This window comes from Pecten maximus, chromosome 7, assembly GCF_902652985.1.
Source record: "Pecten maximus chromosome 7, xPecMax1.1, whole genome shotgun sequence".
Lineage (NCBI taxonomy): Eukaryota > Metazoa > Mollusca > Bivalvia > Pectinida > Pectinidae > Pecten > Pecten maximus.
Window position 1 is genome coordinate 40242021 of NC_047021.1, and position 20245 is coordinate 40262265.

Sequence of the window (20245 nt, forward strand, 5' to 3'; positions counted from 1 at the left end):
CTGAATATTACGACCATGTCTGATGGGAAAAGATATCTGAAATAAGTACACAAAATATAGTCATTATAAATAGTATGTAGCTTACCTGTTTGGGCCGGAGAAAGTGGTCGCGCTGTAATGGCTGACTGTGTTCTTGTCAAAAAGGCAGATTCCATGTCGTACACCTGGATAATGATGTAAAACATTTTATTTTCTAGTTTCAGGAAAATTAATGTTGATGCACTTTCATTTTTGTCTGTAGATTGAGGAGATATTATGGTATCATTAGAATTATTTGCAGTAAGGGAATCTCACATTCACAATCCTTTAGGCATATGTAATTATTGAACAAGAAATATTTTCCCCTTCTCACAAGAGATATTTCCCCCCTCTCGAGAGAGACATTTCTCTCCTCTCACGAGAGAAATTACTCCCCTCTCATGAAGAGACATTTCTCCCCTCTCAAAAGAGACATTTACTCCCCTCTCACAAGAGACCTTTCTCCCCTCTCACAAGAGACATTTCTCCCTTACCACAAGAGATATTTCCCTCTCTCAAGAGAGACATTTCTCTCCCTCTCACAAGAGACATTTCTCCCCTCTCACAAGAGACATTTCTCCCCTCTCACAAGAGACATTTCTCCCCTCTCACAAGAGACATTTCTCTCCTCTCACGAGAGAAATTACTCCCCTCTCAGGAAAGAAATTACTCCCCTCTCAAAAGAGACATTTCTCCCCTACCACAAGAGACATTTCTCCCTTCTCACAAGAGACATTTCTCCCCTCTCAAAAGAGACATTTCTCCCTTCTCACAAGAGACATTTCTCCCCTACCACAAGAGACATTTCTCCCCTCTCACAAGAGACATTTCTCCCCTCTCACAAGAGACATTTCTCCCTTCTCACAAGAGACATTTCTCCCTTCTCACAAGAGACATTTCTCCCCTCTCAGAAGAGACATTTCTCCCTTCTCAAAAGAGACATTTCTCCCCTCTCACAAGAGACATTTCTCCCCTCTCACAAGAGATATTTCCCCTCTCTCAAGAGAGACATTTCTCTCCTCTCTTGAGAGAAATTACTCCCCTCTCACAAGAGACATTTCTCCCCTCTCACAAGAGACATTTCTCCCCTCTCACAAGATATACCTCCCTTCTCACAAGAGACATTTCTCCCCTCCCACAAGAGAAATCTCTCCCCTTACTATCTTATTTCTACTTTGGAGACAATAAGATTTGTGTAAACCTTGTATAATATAAAAACTTCAATAGAGAAGTTCCAGTAATCAACAGTAAATTCAAATTATACTGACGTGCGTCTGGAGTTCATCGACACGGTTGAAGGCATCCAGTTTGAGCCCACGTTCATGGTTGAGCTGTTTCCTGATACCGTCTACATCCTTGCGTACTTTTACTTGTTGGATAATCTGGAATTTTTGGTTTTTATCCTGGACGTCTAACATTGTCTTAAGTCTTGTGTCTTTGTAGTCCAACTCCTCAATCTACAAGTATCATAAAATATTTTCTTCAAATTTTTCAGAAATTGTTTTCACAATCACATTTCAAACTCCATTCACTGTTGATTAAAATTCCTGTTTGTTTTTCTGATGCTTTAAATCTTTGCCACATCTAAGTTTATAAATAAATCCTTTTTCTAGTTTTCAGCTAGAACATACAAATTACTTAAATTTAATGGGGTTTGAAGACAAAACATTTTTAGTTTAAATTATACAAATGTTACAATTTTCACCTCCAATAAACCTAACTTCCGAATTGGTGCCTACCTCAGGTAGTTTGACCTCTTGAATGAACCCAGAGACAATGACCTCATTTAAATGACCTCTGAGCTCGTAATGTCAATTAAACTCACCAGTTTCTCTATGTTAGCCTGTTTGGCCATTTCCAGCTGTTTCTGACTGGCCGCACGCTGCATTTCCTCATGTGTCTTCTCCAACTTCTCCTTCAACTAAACTCGCAAAACACAAATTCAAAATAAACATGAGTGAATTAAAAATTCATTGTTCAGAATTTACAATAGGCCAGTTTCACAATCGCAAAATGTAAAGAGTTATTTCCCCTGAATTTCGCGAAAACGAGGCTCAGCCTGCTGACAAGTTGACAGTCACGCTTCAACAAGACGTCGTTGTTTACAGCACAACAATACATATCGCATTAACTAACTGTGTTGGGAATCGTAAGGTATAACCAATTGGCAGACATAATCACTCACATTACACAAGCCATATTACTGTTCAGTCCCTTTTTAAAATAATCAGAGATCATGAGATCATCCAGACCAGCAACCGCCTATCCATGGGCATGGGCCAGTCGTTACTGCATCAGACGTCAACATATGACCGCGTGTTGATCATGTAGGCTATATCAAGAGATCATTATTTGAGGTAAGTTAACTACATTAATACAAATAAGAAAAATAAAGCTGCTTGAAATTCGATCTTCCGTTTAGATTTGCATTAGTAATATTAATTGTTGCTGATCTTGGCGATGTGAGATAGGCCTAAACATCGGTCCTACAACCCATGGCCTGTAACATCATGTCTCGCGCACTGCGGTACTGCCTACTTCTGGGAATGAATATGTTGTTTTTAATTAAAATGTGATGTTACAGACGGGTTAATTAAGAGTTTTACAGTCTATTGTATTTTTAAACAATCCACATATTGAGGCCAGAGTATTTTGATTTTTTTTAAAAATGAAAAACTACTGTACAGCAGTTGGTCAACGCTGTGGTTCTGTCTGATTTTTTACTATTATTACTCACGACAGGTCAATGAATGCCAACACATAGAATAAAATTTCATGTTTTATTATTACAAATGAGAAAATCATACATTGGTATGCTTACATCTCTCTAGTACTGTATGTGACTTGTCCAACCACAAGGGTATGTATACTTCTATATGTATATGAGGTCTTATTCTACCTGATTACATAGGTGGATATTGCGACAGCCTATCAAAAAATTCCTGCCATGTATGTACCTCTAATATTATTGGAGTAGGGTTTGTATTGAATGTTTATGATGAAATGACCACCCAAATATCTTATGTCTACTACATGTACTTCTGAAATACCACCCAACCAGGAATTCAGGAAAAAAAAATCTACATACCATTATTACAGAGAAAAGTTTGCCAGCCAGCTACATGATACTAAAACGCATAGTGCACGTGAATCTGATAAAAATTATTCATATCTGGTACACATGTGCAGCATTGTTAAAAGCGTAAACCCCTACCTGAGCGTAGAGTGCTGTTCGATAGGGTAAAAGTAAATAAAATTCATCCTAAAAATATCAGCCAATCAAAAACATTTTAACTATAAATCCAGACGGTATTCCCCAAGAAGAATAACTGATGTAACAGTCTAGCAGATCAATGGATCCGAAGATCACACACATATACATATACCTTCTGGTTTATTACGCACAACATGAAAGTGTTCTAAACCGAATCCTTTAAAAAAAAATTTACTCAAGTTTCAAACACATGAACATTTTCTGAAAATTAGGTAACATAACTTATAGAAAGGCATCATAGAATCATTGAAATGAAAGATATAGTCAACAATGAAAACATATTCATTTACAATACACTTTTAAAATAAATCCACTCAAAAGAAAATGTTATTCATTTAAATTGTGTTATGAAATCTCTCTGAAAATGTATGACTTACAGCATGGTGATGATAATTATGAATACAACTGTATTTGCTAGTGTCTAATTAAAAAGATCTGTAATCTATCCTGATCATTATATTTCTTATTATCATACTAATACATATGCAATTTTTGTTTATTTGTAAATAAATCTGTCCCCACTGGGGTTCGAACTAGCAACCCTTAATAAATAGAATGTACAGGGTGCCTTACTCACCTTGTGACTAGATGAAATTGCCCTTTAGACAAGTGTTAGCATGTTCATTTCTGATCGAAATTTTAATCGAAAGCTTGCTACAGTGTAATTTGAACCCCAAGGGGACAGATTTTTTTTCACTATTCCTTCCTACAACAGAATGTGATGTATAAGACCTGTTTTATTTTTTTTCAGTATCATCAATATTATGACCAGTCAGGTGGTCTCCACAGGCAGGGAATGCTGTGTTGCTTCATGTTTCAACAAGGAATATCAGGTGGATGGCACAAAGTCACAAATACATTTCTTCCACATTCCAAAGGTCGTTCTCCAAACTAGAAAACTTAAGGATGAATGGTGTAACCTAATTAAACGCAGAGATGGGAAAGATAATTTTCATATGACTGAGTCCACTGTTATTTGTTCTGAGCATTTTAATAAGGAAAGGGATATCAAAATTTCTATTGGTACAAAGAGATGGAATCTTCTTCCTGGTGTTCGACCTACAGTGTTTAGCTGGACCAAGCAAGTGACTCGACGAAAGCCACCAATAAACAGGATTCCGTTTAAGGTCATTGATGAAAACGAAAGTACTGGCTATGGGGACACCACTCACCATCCAAGTGGTGGCACTTTGTCGGAACATCATGAAGAGGTAATTGATTATGTTCAATTAATTGTACTTGTTTAAAAAAGTGAGTTTAAGATGTTGAGAACCAATCATTTTTTGTAATTTGTTATTTACACACAAAAATTAAGGAAAACAGATAAATAAAAATGAAAAATCATAAAACTTAAATTGTGGGGAAAAAATCTAATACAAAAATGTACATTTGTACATGTGTGATTTTTGATTTTATAATTTTTGACCAATGAATTCAACTGATTTGTTACCATTTTAAACATTCATTGGGATATCATAAATAATCTTTATGTTAAAAGGTCGCTGCACTTGTACATATATTGTAAAAATGTATTAGACGAGACTTTTACATATTCACAGGAATCTGGTGTTGGCATTCAGACTGAACCGATGTTGACTGTTGACACGGGAACACAGACAGAATGGTTCGACTCTGGGGATCACAGATATTCAGCTGATATGTGTGGGGGAGTTAGTACCAATATTCAAGCTTTAGATGATGAAGTGAACATTCTTAAGGCAAAACTTGAGGAAAGTAACCTTGTTATAGAACAATTAAGTATACAACTGAGTGAATTTGAGATCAACCAGTTTTCATATGAAAAAATCAAGGAAGACTCCAAAGCTATGCAGTTTTATACTGGATTTCAGAACAAGGGAATATTTGAATCTGTTTTCCTTTATCTTGAAAAAAAGGCAGAAAAATTACAGTATTGGAGAGGTCAAAGTGAGGTTTCTGAAACAAAACTGTACCAGTCCAAAGGCAGTAAACCTGGACAGAAAAGAAAGCTGAGTTTGAAAGAAGAATTTTTCATTGTTTTATTACGTCTGAAAGTTGGACTGTTTGTGCGGGATATTTCTGAACGTTTTAACATTTCACAGGGTCAGTTCTCCAAAGTATTTACAACCTGGGTTAACTTTCTCTATCACGAGCTTCCAATCATGTTCCCTTTTCCATCCAGAGAGCTCATTAGAGAAAATCTACCAGATTCTTTCAAACCATATCCCTCAACTAGAATCATCTTAGATTGCACAGAAGTATTTGTCGAAGTGCCATCAGCAATGCTAGCACAATCGGAGACGTGGTCTAACTACAAACATCACAATACGTACAAAGTACTTGTAGGTGTAAGTCCCAACGGAGTTGTCACGTTTGTATCGGAACTATGGGGTGGTAGAGTTTCTGACAAAATGATTACCAAAGAAAGTGGGGTGCTGGACTTGCTGGAGTCTGGGGACAATGTTATGGCAGACAGGGGCTTCGAGATTGCTGACATTCTTCCTGCTGGAGTAGCTCTGAATATTCCGCCATTCAAGGGAAATAGGAAGCAGCTTTCAGCAAAGGAAGTGGACGACACTATGAATATTGCTGCTGTTCGAATCCATGTTGAGCGTGCAATAGGCAGGATTAAGAACTACCATATTTTAGATGGAGTGTTGCCATTGAGTTTGAAGCATATTAGTAGCCAGATGTTTTTGGTTGTAGCATACTTGACCAATTTCTTACCACCATTAGTGCCCCCTGGAAAATCTTAATTTGCATTTACAAACAGGATTGGAATTTAGATGTTGAATTTGCTTGATATTACCAGATAATGTCCTGTAAACTGTAAAGTATCTTGAACTTACAAATATCTGGAAGTTATAAATTGTATAGTTTATGATGTTAATAACTATTTTGTATTCTCTTTTTGTGCATGTTAAGAAGAAAAAAGAATACAAATTCAGTTGCCAAGGCAAATTATATATGTTTAACTATATGGGTTTCCTGTTCCAACATTTTCAGAGCATTTAAGTAAATAGGCAAAATAATCTAATATCATGAATGATTATATATGCATTGCTATATATTGTGCTGATTCATTGAATTTGTCAGAAACAGAAATGCTTTTCTTATCTCAATTTAATAATCAATGATACAGGTATTTGTATGGTTATTGGTTAACGATGGATTGAAAGTACATTTATATATGTATATATTGTGGGCAATTTCAAAAGTAATTTTTTGCAAGTCATTTAAACATTTCAACCTTTTCATGGTTATGATTCTGAACTTGGATTGTGATTGTTTTATTTACAAAGTTATTCACTCTAGTGATTTAGATAATACTGTGGCACTTTTACACTAATGTGTTTTAAACATTATCCTTTATAGAAATAGATTTGCCTAAAAAAATAATAGATTGTAATTATTTTTAAACCAACCAGTGTTAGAACCAATTATGAATAGACGAATGACATTGAACGGATACCCACCACTAATTTCTGCTTGATATATATTTCTATGTGATGAGATAGCAGGGGTCGATTCATACAAGAGTTAAAACCAAAAAGTTCAATATGATCATGATAGTTAATAGCTAGTGACTTGCTTTCAAATTATTCCAATTTGGGTGAATGGTTAAACCTCTCTGGACTCTCCGTGTTAATAACTCGGGAATAAATGCCCACTTGTAAAAGAAATCTAGTGATGGGAGGTATGTTCTGTACCATTTTTCCTCATCAAATTCAATTCTTTCAGTAAAAATGTCCTGTTCAGGTCCAAACCAAACCACAAAATCAACAAACTCCATTTTTGTCACAAATAGCTGGCCCTGGATTTGAATATAGTAATTATGATTTGTTTTCAGTTTGATCTTTCCAGATTCATCTTCTTCTAAATAGAATGTTTTTGTTTTGCAAGCCTCTTTAGCAGACTTACCACGTTGACTAAGAGGGCACTTGCATTCCAGTCCTCCATAGGTTCCTTTGCTACCGATGACTATTCCATCAAGACTTGCACCATAACCAGGTCTCTCTTTTGACATAAAGATGCCAGACTTTTGAACCTTAACATGTTCTTTTTCATCACAAATTAGTTTAATGTACATAGCGATTGCATCTTCTTCATGATCTTTTCCATATTGAAGATATTTTGAGGACGGATTATCATACAACATAGATTTTAGCAGTCCATTAGGATTTTTTGAACATTTTACAATCCTTCCGAAGTTTGATGCGGTCATTTTACATTCATGTAGTTCTTTCCATAGATCATTTTCTGCCTGTAGTTTTGTATGGATTTCAATATCATTGATAAGTTCATGTGTAATTGTTTCATTTTCTACAATATGTGTTACATATCTGGCTACAAAATCTTCATCTATTGCAACATCATCAGATATATTATAGTTTTCTTTAACGACAGAAATGTTAGACATAATATTAGGTAACACATCAACTTCATTGTTACAAAGGTCCTGCTCAGTTTCAATAGACACATCCTCGACAACATCTAAACTTTCAATAGAGTCAACAAAATCAACTTCTTCAGACACATGCATACTGGTATGTAATTCAGCCGGTTCTTTGTGAAATAGAAAGTACCCGGAAGATGGAGCACACTCTGTAATGTTTTTGTACAAAATGTCTAGGTCATTAACATCAGCTGTGCGGTGTTGTGGAGCCCTTGGGTCGAATATGCTACTTTGGTTATATACTTTCTTGGATGAATCTATTCCAAACTGTATTTTTTCAATATTGATGTTTTTTACAGGTTTAGGAGGTACAGACAAATTTCTTGGAACTATCCAGCCATTCAGTTTACTGGTACATGATACTTTGCTTGGGTTAGTGTGTAATCCACTGGTATAAAAGCTGTTAACAGCAAAAAGTACTCCTCCTATGTGGTTGCATTTGCCTTGTCCAAGAATACCTAGCCTGTGGGTAAAGAATAATTGTTATAAACATTTCAGTTAAATAACTTGTAGCTGTATATATTTTTCTGCTGTGTTGCAGTATATATCAATTCATATTGTAGATATGACTAGACAGCACATAATAAATGTGATCTTAAAACTATGAACCTGACTTATGCTTACATTTACTTTACAACTGGTTAACAATATTTGCCATTTACTAATAAATATGGTTTTGGTAAATTGATGTGTCGGAGACACAGCTGATGTATAATTTTGTTTTAGATATATTTTCTTGTCAACTTACCCTGCTGGGCAATCACAAGCTGCAAACTTCACGTCACCAGTACTGTGAAACACTAACATAACTCTGTATTTGGTATGCTTCATGGAAGCAAGAACCTTTGCCTTAGTCCAAACATAACCATGTCCTGACGCAACCTCGACATTTGAGACATGTCCCTCCATAAAAAACTGATATGACTTTAACTTCTTGTAGCATGATCCTCTCATTACTTCCTCGTCATATTTAAATGTCCTAACTACGAGATAATTATGAAGTTGGTGAAAATTAAATTCGACCATTTTCCTCAAGTCTCCGCTCCATATACGATCTTTTGCTGATATTTGCAATTGCTCGTAGGAAATTTCTTTCTCTACGTCAAGCTCCCTAAATGGGTCAATACCGGCGGTAGAGTCAGATACATCACTGGCATCTATATCAGCGGTATTTAACTTTATTTTAAGAGAAATACATCTCGCTATTAGAGCAGATTTGTTCCCTGTTACATTCTCATCGTTGTATTTTAAAATCTCTTTCAACTCGGCAACCTTCAGCTTGTTTAAATCTTCCGTGTTGTTCAACTTGAAATTCAAAGCCGACATTGTTGACATTGGAGACGGACACGGAAGTGTTTTTCAGCAGGCTGAGCCTCGTTTTCAGAAATATTCAAGGGAAATAACTCTAAATTGTAGTCGATTGCGGGGATTGTGAAAGGGGTCTATTGATAGATCTATACATCTGTAGTTTGGTATCTTATGGCATATTGTGAGTATTTCCCTGAAAGTACACCAGACCATCACAAGTTTACTTCCCAATATACATTTACCTATTTATACAGCTGACTAAATTAGAGCAATCAAGAGATTTTCAAACACTAGACCTCTTTAGCTCTGTAGTAAAACAGTCACCAGCATGGTCTATGTTGCTGCTAGCTTGTCTGACAGATAATTCTAGGGCAACTCCTTGTTCAGCTGTTTGAAAGATAATTTTTACATACCTCTTTGTCCAGCTGTTTGCGAATTTCATTGCATTCTTTCTCTGTGGAGGTCAGAGCCTTCCTAATGGCTGACAGTTGTTGTCGGAGTAAAATAACTTTCTCGTCTGCTTTCATCTTAATTTGGACATATTCCTTCTTACTCTGGTTCGCATCCATCTTCAGTTTGTTTATCTGAGAACATTTCAAACAGAGACAGTAATGAAAATTTGGAACTGAATAAAAATACAGAAAAATAATTTGAAACTGAATGATATTTTGTTTGAAAATTAAAACACAAATGTTTTCCCTGTCATTATTGTTGTCTCCATAGCAACTGTATAAATGAACCCCTAATCTTCCATGCTTTAATTCTTGTATTGTATGCATTCTAAACTTTAACTTTAAAAAAAAAAAACGAAATAAAGTTTTAAGCAAAGAAACTGAAATTTTCATGTCAGTAACCTGAACTTTGATATTTTGACTGACCCCGTCCAAATACACCTAACATTGACCAGTACAAGAAATTTTAATCTCATTGCTTGTAAGCCTTGTAGACAATTGAGCAGACTTTGCACTGAGACTCACTTTTTCTAAGTGTTGCTAAGATACTCAATGTTTTGCTAAAGCTCAATGTTTTGATTACAGACTCAATGTGTTGCAAAGAGACTCAAAAGTTTTCGCTGTGAGACTCAGTGTTTTGCTATGAAAGAGACTCAATATCTTGCTTAAAGACTCACCACTTTTGCTGTGAGAACCAATGTTTTGCTAAGAGACTCAATGAGTTGTGAAGAGACTCCATATTTTGCTAACAGACACACCGTTTTAATTGTGAAATTCAATCTTTTGCTAACAGATTCAATGTGTTGCTAAAATACAATTTTGCTAAGAGACTCTGACTCAATGTTTTGCTATGAGACTCACTGTGTTGCAATGAGATTCAATGTTTTGCTCAGAAACTCATTGTTTTGTTAAGAGACTCGCCGTTTTGCTAAGAGACTTAATGTTTTGCTAAGAGACTCATTTTTTTGCTGAGAGAGACTCAATGTTTTGCTATGAGACTCACTGATTTACTTTGAGACTCAATGTGTTGCTTAGAAACTCAATGTTTTGCTAAGAGACTCACTGTTTTGCTGAGAGAGACTCAATGTTTTGCTATGAGACTCACTGATTTACTTTGAGACTCAATGTGTTGCTTAGAAACTCAATGTTTTGCTAAGAGACTCACTGTTTTGCTGAGAGAGACTCAATGTTTTGCTATGAGACTCACTGATTTACTGTGAGACTCAATGTGTTGCTTAGAAACTCAATGTTTTGCAAAGAGACTCACTGTTTTGACGAAGCCCAGGTTGGTATGGTTTTGTCTCCAATTATTCATGGCCTTGATCTTCAGAACAAGGACATTTAGATTGTGGTTCTCATTCTTGAGCTCCCGAATCTGTTCAGACTTGGCAAGGTTCCTCTGGATCAGTTCCTCATCTGAACAAGTACATTGAACAAGTAAGTCTGCTGGTAACATTTGATTTTACAAAATAAAAATTAAAAAAAAAAAATTCTCAAATGCAATGTTTACTTGTTGACAGTGTAAGATACCAGGAACAAACAGTGAAAACATATTGCATTATGTACAACAAAACATACAGTTTTTAAGCTGCTTCAATAGAGTTTTATATGTGCATTGTGAAACTATTAGCTTTACTTGTTATCACTATCATCAACATAATTTTGATCAGTTTCATAGCATTTATAAAATATTTGGACATATAGAATCATTGTCTATATCACTGTTTTTTTCTGAAATGGAAGGAACTTCTAAAAGAAAAAAGAAAAAAATCAGCAAAACACAACACTAATCTGAAAATCTGAAGACATCTAACTAATTAAACTTAAAATTGAAAATGTTTAAAAACTATTTTCTAATGCAAAGTCTGACTTTTTTGCCCGTCATTCTCAAACTAAAAGATAAAATGCATTCCCATACAATAAATGTCACACAACAGAAGCTATATTTTGTAAATAAACACCATTTCTATCTCAATGGAAAAAAAAAAATAATAAAAAAAAAATATTCAGCCAATCAGAATAAAGGAACCACTGTAACCTTTAACCTTTTAAGGAGAATTCTGATTAGACAAAAACTTCTGTCATAATTCATTAATTAATCATTGCTCTGACTTTTAAACTAACCCGAACAAATCTTAAAGCTAGTTATGCTAAAAAGTAACAAAAATGCAACGACTGCATACATGTCAACCTCTGAAACCACCAATGAGGGAGATTTCCCTCATTCCACATCCAAAATGAGGGAGAAAGAGCGTGAAAAAAATCAAGACATTTTTGTTGCATTTAGGGGATGTTCCACATGAGCTTGCGCAGGTGTAAATTACCTCAGGCTACATTTTGATATAAAATATGACAACAATGGTTAATTTTAAAGAATAATTATAATAAAAAATAATGATTAATTCTTTTAAAAAAATTTTTCCCAGAAATTTCATATAGAGGAACTGTTTTTAGTGAATTATTATTGATTTAGTCTGCAACCAGTATACAAAAGCAACTAATCATCTCATGATTTTTTTTTTCTGAAATATTTCTAAATTTATTTATCAAATTATCTCCCTTCCTTTCTCAAATAATAATCACACAGTAATTCATTAATTGTTTTTACTACTAGTTCTATTGTGACATTAAAGCAAAAACTTCTGTATCTGTCATAATTCATTAATTACTCATTGCTCTGACTTTTAAACTGACCTGAACAAATCTTAAAGCTAGTTATGCTAAAAAGCAACAAAACTGCAACGACTCACGACTGCTTCCTGTAGCAAATGCCATCTAACATGCTTCAATTCTGCCAATTTCATGACATGGATTTGCCTCTACAATGCTTTCATGTCTCAAGCTAAAACATCTCTGTACATGCACTTTGCAGTTTTGAAAAATTTAATCAAGAAATAAATTCATTTTTTTTTATTTATTTTTTTATTGTTTTTACCCCAGTGTGATATGACCACAAGGGTTTAAGACATTTTTGGTGATTTCAATTATGTAAAATTTTCAGGCCGAGAACTATCTACCCCATAAATGCTAAATAAAGCCTTAAATCCAATGATTAAAGGAATGTAAATTTTTTGAACAATTTTTTTCTCCTATTTCTATCCTATTCTATATAAAAACAATTCAGATTTGATCATACAATGCATTTTTTTGGTTCAATATATCAGGTAAGTAATAAAAACAAAAGGATTTTTTAAACATATTTTATGAGAATTGCTTTGTCTTCCTTTATTAATGAGTATATCATTTTCAAAAAAAAGTATTGATAACCAAATCATGAAGTTGTAATCCCTATTAAAATGTTTTCTTCAATCTAATTAATTCATCTTGAAAAAATTGAAATTCTATTACATAACTTTTAAAATGTCTTCTTGACATTTATATTTAAATGTATGTGACCAATTTCATGACTGAAACATTCTGTGGTAGCTAAGCTCTGTATTTAGATACGCTTTTTTTTTTTTTTTTTTTTTAAATTTTACTAAATTTGGAATCATAATTCAACTCTTGTCACTTAAATGTATTTTACAGAAAGTATTTATGAATGATATAGTGCTGTGGTTGTCTGTTTTTTCTGGCCTAGGGTGACGACAGGATTTCACAACTGTGCTGGAAGGATATCACACAAAAAGAGAATTCCATTATACTATCCCGAAGGCATGAGCTGGAAATAGCAAAAAAGTAATGATAAGAAGCAACCTCTCTTAATATTTTACTTACATTCTGGCTGTTTTAATCCTTTAAAGATTGAAAGAATACCATAAGAAATTGATCTTGATGAAAAAATGAAATCGTAACTAAATATAGTTTACTGATTCTAACAAGTCTGGGGTCTCGTAATGTACTTCCGCCATCATTTAGTGTATTATCCAGAAAAATCCACATACCAGCGTATGTCTACTGCAAGTCAATAAATATTCTAACCAATAGTATTTCAGCATTCTGCAATTAAGCTCACCCCTACTTAGCATCAAAGTTGATGTGATGCCCAGCTTATTACAGGATAAAAATGGATGACTGAAATCTGAAATTAATCTGACTCACCTGCATGCTTGTAAAAAATAATTTGCATACAATTTCATATACAAGTGTAGTTTTTGGATTAGATGTATATACTTATCTTAATAGCACAATATACAAACAGTATCTGATCACCGGGATCAGTAAGATACTGTGATTTCAGTCTTGAGGAAAGTTAAGATAATTAAGAGCTCTTTTTAAGAAATCCTGGTGGTCTATACCGTATCTCTAATCATGAAGAGTTCTCTTTTTTTTCATCTTTTTTTTTTTCAAACTTTGAGTTCTTTCCAAATTTACAATAGCAAAGAGTTACATATAAAAGATATTTATTACATTTTTACCAGTGAAATATCAAAAATTATTCATTCTATAAAAGTGATATTTTTCATCATTTCACTAGTGAAAAATATCACTTTTGCTGATTTGACCAATCAAATTAATGATTAGAAAATACCAAAATAATTGACCAATCAGAAAGCCCGACATATATGTCAGCACCTGGACAGGGGGAACTACATTTTTTGTTTACAAATTATCGCTGTAGGCCTAGTTAGCATACGGGGTAGGTTTTTTGTTGATAAAAAATGTAATAGACAGAATATCTAACAGTGTCTTCAGTAATACCAAATATATTTCACTCGTGTGGCTAATATTTTGACATTTTTCACTCGTGCTGCGCACTCGTGAAAAATATCAAAATATTAGCCACACGAGTGTATATATTTGGTATTACTGAAGACAATGTTAGATATCCTCTATATATTCACTATGATTTCCATTCATACAAACATAGCACAGCTCTACCACTGGGATTTGGTTTGTAGTACTTTCAATTATAAAGTGTGAGTCTACTATCAGTTACATTTTTTGAATAAATATTAAAATTTGTTGAAAAGTTAGGTTGTATCTCCGTAAGTGGAGTTTTTAAAAGTCATTTTAACATATGTCAGGCAATTTTTGTAGGACATGGAAATAACAACTCATTTAATAATTGAAGAATCGGCTTACTAGTAGTTGTACAAAATACATTTCAAACTGAGGTTAAAGTAACACTGCTAACTTGAACAGTCAGAGATATCTGCAAAATAAACCTAGTTTGATTGAACATTTACTGGGAAATGATATAACAATTTTTTTTTTTCAATTTGTTGTAATGCAGTCGCCATATTCAGCTTTGTTGATGTACTTTTATGAAGATCAAAAACAGTTCTCAATCAGTAGATACACATAACGTTTCTAAATAAAAGTGTTTTATGTTTGCTTCATACAGATAATTGATGACTTTATCAGTGAAGGAAGCTGCTGACAAAGTAAAACTCCATCGACAGATCTGATTAATTAAGGGGAGATAACTCCATATAAATGGTCATATCTGATAAATTATGGGAAGTCAACTCCATACAAAAATTAGATATTATTGATTAAAGGGAGACAACTTTGTATAAATGGTCAGATCTGGTACATAAAGGGGAAACAATTCCAAATAAATGATCAAATCTGATAAATTAAGGGGAGATAACTCCATACAAACAATCATTTCTGATTAAATAAGGGGAGACAACTCCATACAAATAATTGGATCTGATTAATTAAGGGGAGATAACTCCATACAAACAATCATATCTGATTAAATAAGGGGAGACAACTCCATACAAATAATTGGATCTGATTAATTAGAGGGAGATAACTCCATACAAACAATCATATCTGATTAATTAAGGTGAGACAACTCCATACAAACAATCAGATCTGATTAATTAAGGGGAGACAACTCCATACAATCAGATCTGATTAATTAAGGGGAGACAACTCCATACAAACAATTGGTTCTGATAAATTAAGGGGAGACAACTCCATACAAACAATTGGATCTTATAAATTAAGGGGAGACAACTCCATACAATCCATCAGATCTGATTAAGGGGAGACAACTCCATACAAACAATTGGATCTGATTAGTTAAGGGGAGACAACTCCATATTAATGTTCAGCTCTCGTCAATTTAGGAGAGATAATTCCTAATAAATGGTCAGGTCTGATAAATTAAGGGGAGACAACTCCATACAGATGATCAGATCTGATAAAATAACCTAAGGGCAGACAACTCTTATACTTACCAGCAGCTGCAAACAATTGGTTCTGATAAATTAAGGGGAGACAACTCCATACAAACAATTGGATCTTATAAATTAAGGGGAGACAACTCCATACAATCCATCAGATCTGATTAAGGGGAGACAACTCCATACAAACAATTGGATCTGATTAGTTAAGGGGAGACAACTCCATATTAATGTTCAGCTCTCGTCAATTTAGGAGAGATAATTCCTAATAAATGGTCAGGTCTGATAAATTAAGGGGAGACAACTCCATACAGATGATCAGATCTGATAAAATAACCTAAGGGCAGACAACTCTTATACTTACCAGCATCTGCCATTGACTTTTGCTTGACACTCTCCATGGCCCTCAAAGTTTCTCGTCTGGTTTCCGTAATCATGTCATTCACATCATCATGTAACTCATGCCTACAAAATTTTGACATAATGCAGGATAAGTTGATAAAATTACATTTTCAAGAGTTTGATTTAAAAGAATTGAAGATGAAATATACATGTAAACAAAACATACTAAACAAAACATTTTCTTACCGGAATTCGTCAAACTTTGCCTTGATGTGGTCACACAACTCCATCATGTTCCCTATAAGGTCGTTATACTCTTTCTTCACTTTGTCTCGAATCTCTTGCTCCTGGTTTAAAGTTGTTGTCCTCATCTCAAAGATCTTGGCTCGGAGGGCAGTGATTTCTGGAGACATGACACAATGTATTTCAAAATCATATCTTCAGACTGTAGAGTGATCGTTTTCAAAAAATGTGCTGAGATTTTACAACGAATTACTACAAGGTCCGTTAAAACAATATTACATCATACCTACCCATCAACATATCGTGCGTCTGTGACCTCCACCTGTATATAGACATCGTACCTACCCATCAATATATCGTGTGTCTGTGACCTCTACCTGTATATAGACATCATACCCACCCATCAACATATCGTGTGTCTGTGACCTTCACCTGTATATAGATATCATACCTACCCATCAACATATCGTGTGTCTGTGACCTCCACCTGTATATAGACGTCATACCTACCAACCAACATATCGTGTGTCTGTGACCTCCACCTGTATATAGATGTCATACCTACCCATCAACATATCGTGTGTCTGTGACCTCCACCTGGATATAGACATCATACCTACCCATCAACATATCGTGTGTCTGTGACCTCCACCTGTATATATACATCATACCTACCCATCAACATATCGTGTGTCTGTGACCTCCACCTGTATATAGACATCATACCTACCCATCAACATATCGTGTGTCTGTGACCTCCACCTGTATATAGACGTCATACCTACCCATCAACATATCGTGTGTCTGTGACCTCCACCTGTATATAGACGTCATACCTACCCACCAACATATCGTGGGTCTGTGACCTCCACCTATATATAGACACCATACCTACCCATCAACATATCGTGTGTCTGTGACCTCCACCTATATATAGACACCATACCTACCCATCAACATATCGTGTGTCTGTGACCTCCACCTGTCTATAGACATCATACCTACCCATCAACATATCGTGTGTCTGTGACCTCCATCTGTATATAGACATCATACCTACCCATCAACATATCGTGTGTCTGTGACCTCCACCTGTATATAGACATCATACCTACCCATCAACATATCGTGTGTCTGTGACCTCCACCTGTATATAGACATCGTACCTACCCATCAACATATCGTGTGTCTGTGACCTCCACCTGTATATAGACGTCATACCTACCCATCAACATATCGTGTGTCTGTGTTGCCAGGTCACACTGAACCTCCACCTGGATGTTATTCTGGTACATCTTGATTTGATCCCTCAGTTGTTTAACTTCTTGTTCTTTTTGGTAAAGTAGCTGATGGTGGACCTTCATCAGGTTCTCATAATACATTGTGTAGCTGTTAAAACAGAGAGACGGGCCGTTAAACCACCATTTTTATCCGTAAGCACATGTCTGATAATAAGCCCAACCTTGTCTAATGAAGCTCAGTAAATAAATGCTAACACAAGAGGCCCATGGGACCTTAACAGTCACCCAAATTCTGTTACATATATGTCCAAAGAGTTCATTTTTATTTTTAAAATATTACCGACACAAATATTGATAAAACTGTTTCATCGAATATTTAACACAGATTTAAGACTAGAGTATTTGATTTGAGCAAATTTAGGCTTAAAGAAGGAAACTGTTGAAGTTTTAGCAAATCCAGCCCTTCTCCTTTGGGCCCTGCCCCTCAGCTTTGAGGGCAGGAACCATATAATTCACAAACTTGGTGCATTTATGGCCATGGAAGATTTCTACAAAAATTTATTGAAATTGGTTGAGGGGTTTCCCAGAATACTGATTGTCTGAAGACTACAAGATGTTAAAAGACAGTATCTGTATTATTTTGAAAAATAAAATTCCTAAACCTACAGGAAATGCTTACCTTTCAAAATTGCTCTTCTCTCGGCCCATGACTTGAGAGGCCAGCTCCATGATACAGTGGTTAAGGTGATCCGAGGAGAAGGTTACCTCCCCTTCCTCGCCTTCTTTGGCATTGGACATGAGGAGATCAACAAAACTCTCAGTTAAATGAGGTTTGTTGATGGTGAAGCTCTCCTTCATTGCCTACCAGAAAATGACAAAAAATACATGTTGATAAATACTAATATTTCTATATAGCAATTACCAATATTGTATTTCACATCATTACAGATTTTTGGCATATACATGTATCTAAATTGTGTTAACATCATTCTATCCTTTAAAATAAATATAAATTCATATAAGAAAAAGAAATCTCTCCTTGGGAAGGTGGATGTATAAAAAATAACAAAAAAAACAAGACTTTGCCGCAGGGCCTTTCTGCCCTCTCGGGCTTCTTCAGGCGGACTGAAGAAGCCTTAGAGGGCAGAAAGGCATTGCGGCAAAGTCTTGTTTTTTGTTATCTTTTATAAATTCATATATATTTTATTGTTCTTTCCAACTTATGGTTGCCAGTCATACATTGCCATAAAGTTTTTTTTTTTTTAATTCTCCTTAACAGATTTTTTTAATAAAGCTGGTTTTGAAATCAATAAGACGCACTGATTATACTTTCATTATCTCAGAAACAAAGAAAGATTATATCAGATCAAACAGTTATTTGTTATATATTTTTCTTACAGGACGTTTCCATAGATCCGTTGACAATGCTGATTCCTCGCGTGCCCGCTCTGCTGTCACTAGAGTCATCTCCCTTGCAATCTTCTTTCGGATTTCCATAATCTGGTGACACTCATACGTTTCCAACAATTTGATCAGCTGAAAGAGAGAAAAAAACATGACATCAATGTTGGGTAAGGATCACAAGATTAATACTGTTTTCAGAGCTAAAAGATTTGAGGTTAAAATTTGTGGTGACTTTTCAGACAGATTTTTACGTTATAATTTGTTGTGACTTTTCAGACTGATTTTTAGTGTATGATTTGTGGTGACTTATCAGAGACTGAGTTTTTGGTAATAAATTCTGATGACTTTAAGTGTAAATGAACCATTGTGATTGGCATGGCTGTTTCTATTTCTAAAACATGAAATTTAAAAACCTTTGACTTTTTATATGAAATGGAGAGTAAGATGCTGTGAATTTTTATCATTCAAATATTTTAATGAAGAAGCTGATAGCTGGACAACATAACACATTTCTAAACTAGAGCAAACAAATCGTTCAAGGGGAGGCCTTAGATTACAACATGCACCACAACACCTGGAAAACCTACCTGTTTGGATCTGACTTCGATCTCCGATGCCCCTTTCGGCATGACAAGAGGATCTGTGTCCAAGGCAATACCTTCGTACATCTCACCTTGTCCGAGACGTCGAGCAATGCTTGTGAGGACCGGCATAAGGATCTCTGTCTTGTACAGTTTACTACAGATAACAACAAAGATACGGTTTTGTATTTAATATATCAAATCTTACATTTCTTCTGTGTTGAGTGTATATACAGATAGTAAATGTGTTAAAATCATTAACCAAACACATTTTTTTCTAAAGCATAACGACCGGAGAAGAAGTTGTTTATATCAATATAGCCAAGTTGTCCCCTTTTGGCCCCGCCCCTCAACCCCCTGGGGGGTCAGCCCACTTTTTATACAATTTTGAATCCCCACCACCAAGTGATGCTTTTTGTCAAATTAGGTTTAAATTCCAATCAGTGGTTTAGGAGAGGAAGTCTTTTAAAGAAACTGTTGTACGGATGACAGAAGACAGACAACAGACAGACGGTCGATGGATGCCATGGTTGGCATAATTTAATCATACGAATCCTGCAATAAGCCCAGAGGGCCAATATATTACCTATAATTCAGAGGCTAGACTTATCGAATATCAAAATTACTGGGTTTATTGCCAGATAAATATAATATCTACATATTTACTAACCAAAACTCTTTGAATAGAGGAGGGCTCTCTATCTTCTCCACTTGCAGACGCCACTTTCCCCAATCAAATTTGAGGAACTCGAGACATTTCCACTGCATGAGGAAAAACTTCAGAAGGCGGTATGCTTCTATTGGTTGTGTTGTCCGGGAAAGACTCTTGCTTGTAGGGGCTGTGTCAAAGGTCAAAATCGAATATCA

The 20245-nt window shown here is 35.1% G+C and overlaps 2 protein-coding genes across 2 annotated transcripts in view; one reads left to right on the forward strand and one right to left on the reverse strand.

The window, feature by feature from the left end:
- Nucleotides 1-20245, reverse strand: part of LOC117330838 — a 46721-nt gene that overhangs the window by 6958 nt on the left and 19518 nt on the right. Inside the window, exons 32-43 of the mRNA XM_033889362.1 lie at nt 20049-20217; nt 19385-19535; nt 18792-18929; nt 18073-18254; nt 17378-17541; nt 16156-16312; nt 15932-16032; nt 10755-10903; nt 9449-9619; nt 1844-1939; nt 1287-1475; nt 86-164 (exon numbers count right to left, since the gene is read on the reverse strand). Coding sequence (XP_033745253.1) covers nt 86-164; nt 1287-1475; nt 1844-1939; nt 9449-9619; nt 10755-10903; nt 15932-16032; nt 16156-16312; nt 17378-17541; nt 18073-18254; nt 18792-18929; nt 19385-19535; nt 20049-20217 — 1746 coding nt within the window. The remainder of the gene's footprint in view (nt 1-85; nt 165-1286; nt 1476-1843; nt 1940-9448; nt 9620-10754; nt 10904-15931; nt 16033-16155; nt 16313-17377; nt 17542-18072; nt 18255-18791; nt 18930-19384; nt 19536-20048; nt 20218-20245) is intronic.
- Nucleotides 2012-6467, forward strand: LOC117330839. The gene is made up of 3 exons (XM_033889363.1): nt 2012-2375; nt 4044-4503; nt 4852-6467. Exons 2-3 carry the CDS (start codon nt 4057-4059, stop codon nt 6025-6027), a joined length of 1623 nt encoding a protein of 540 aa, XP_033745254.1. The 5' UTR covers nt 2012-2375; nt 4044-4056; the 3' UTR covers nt 6028-6467.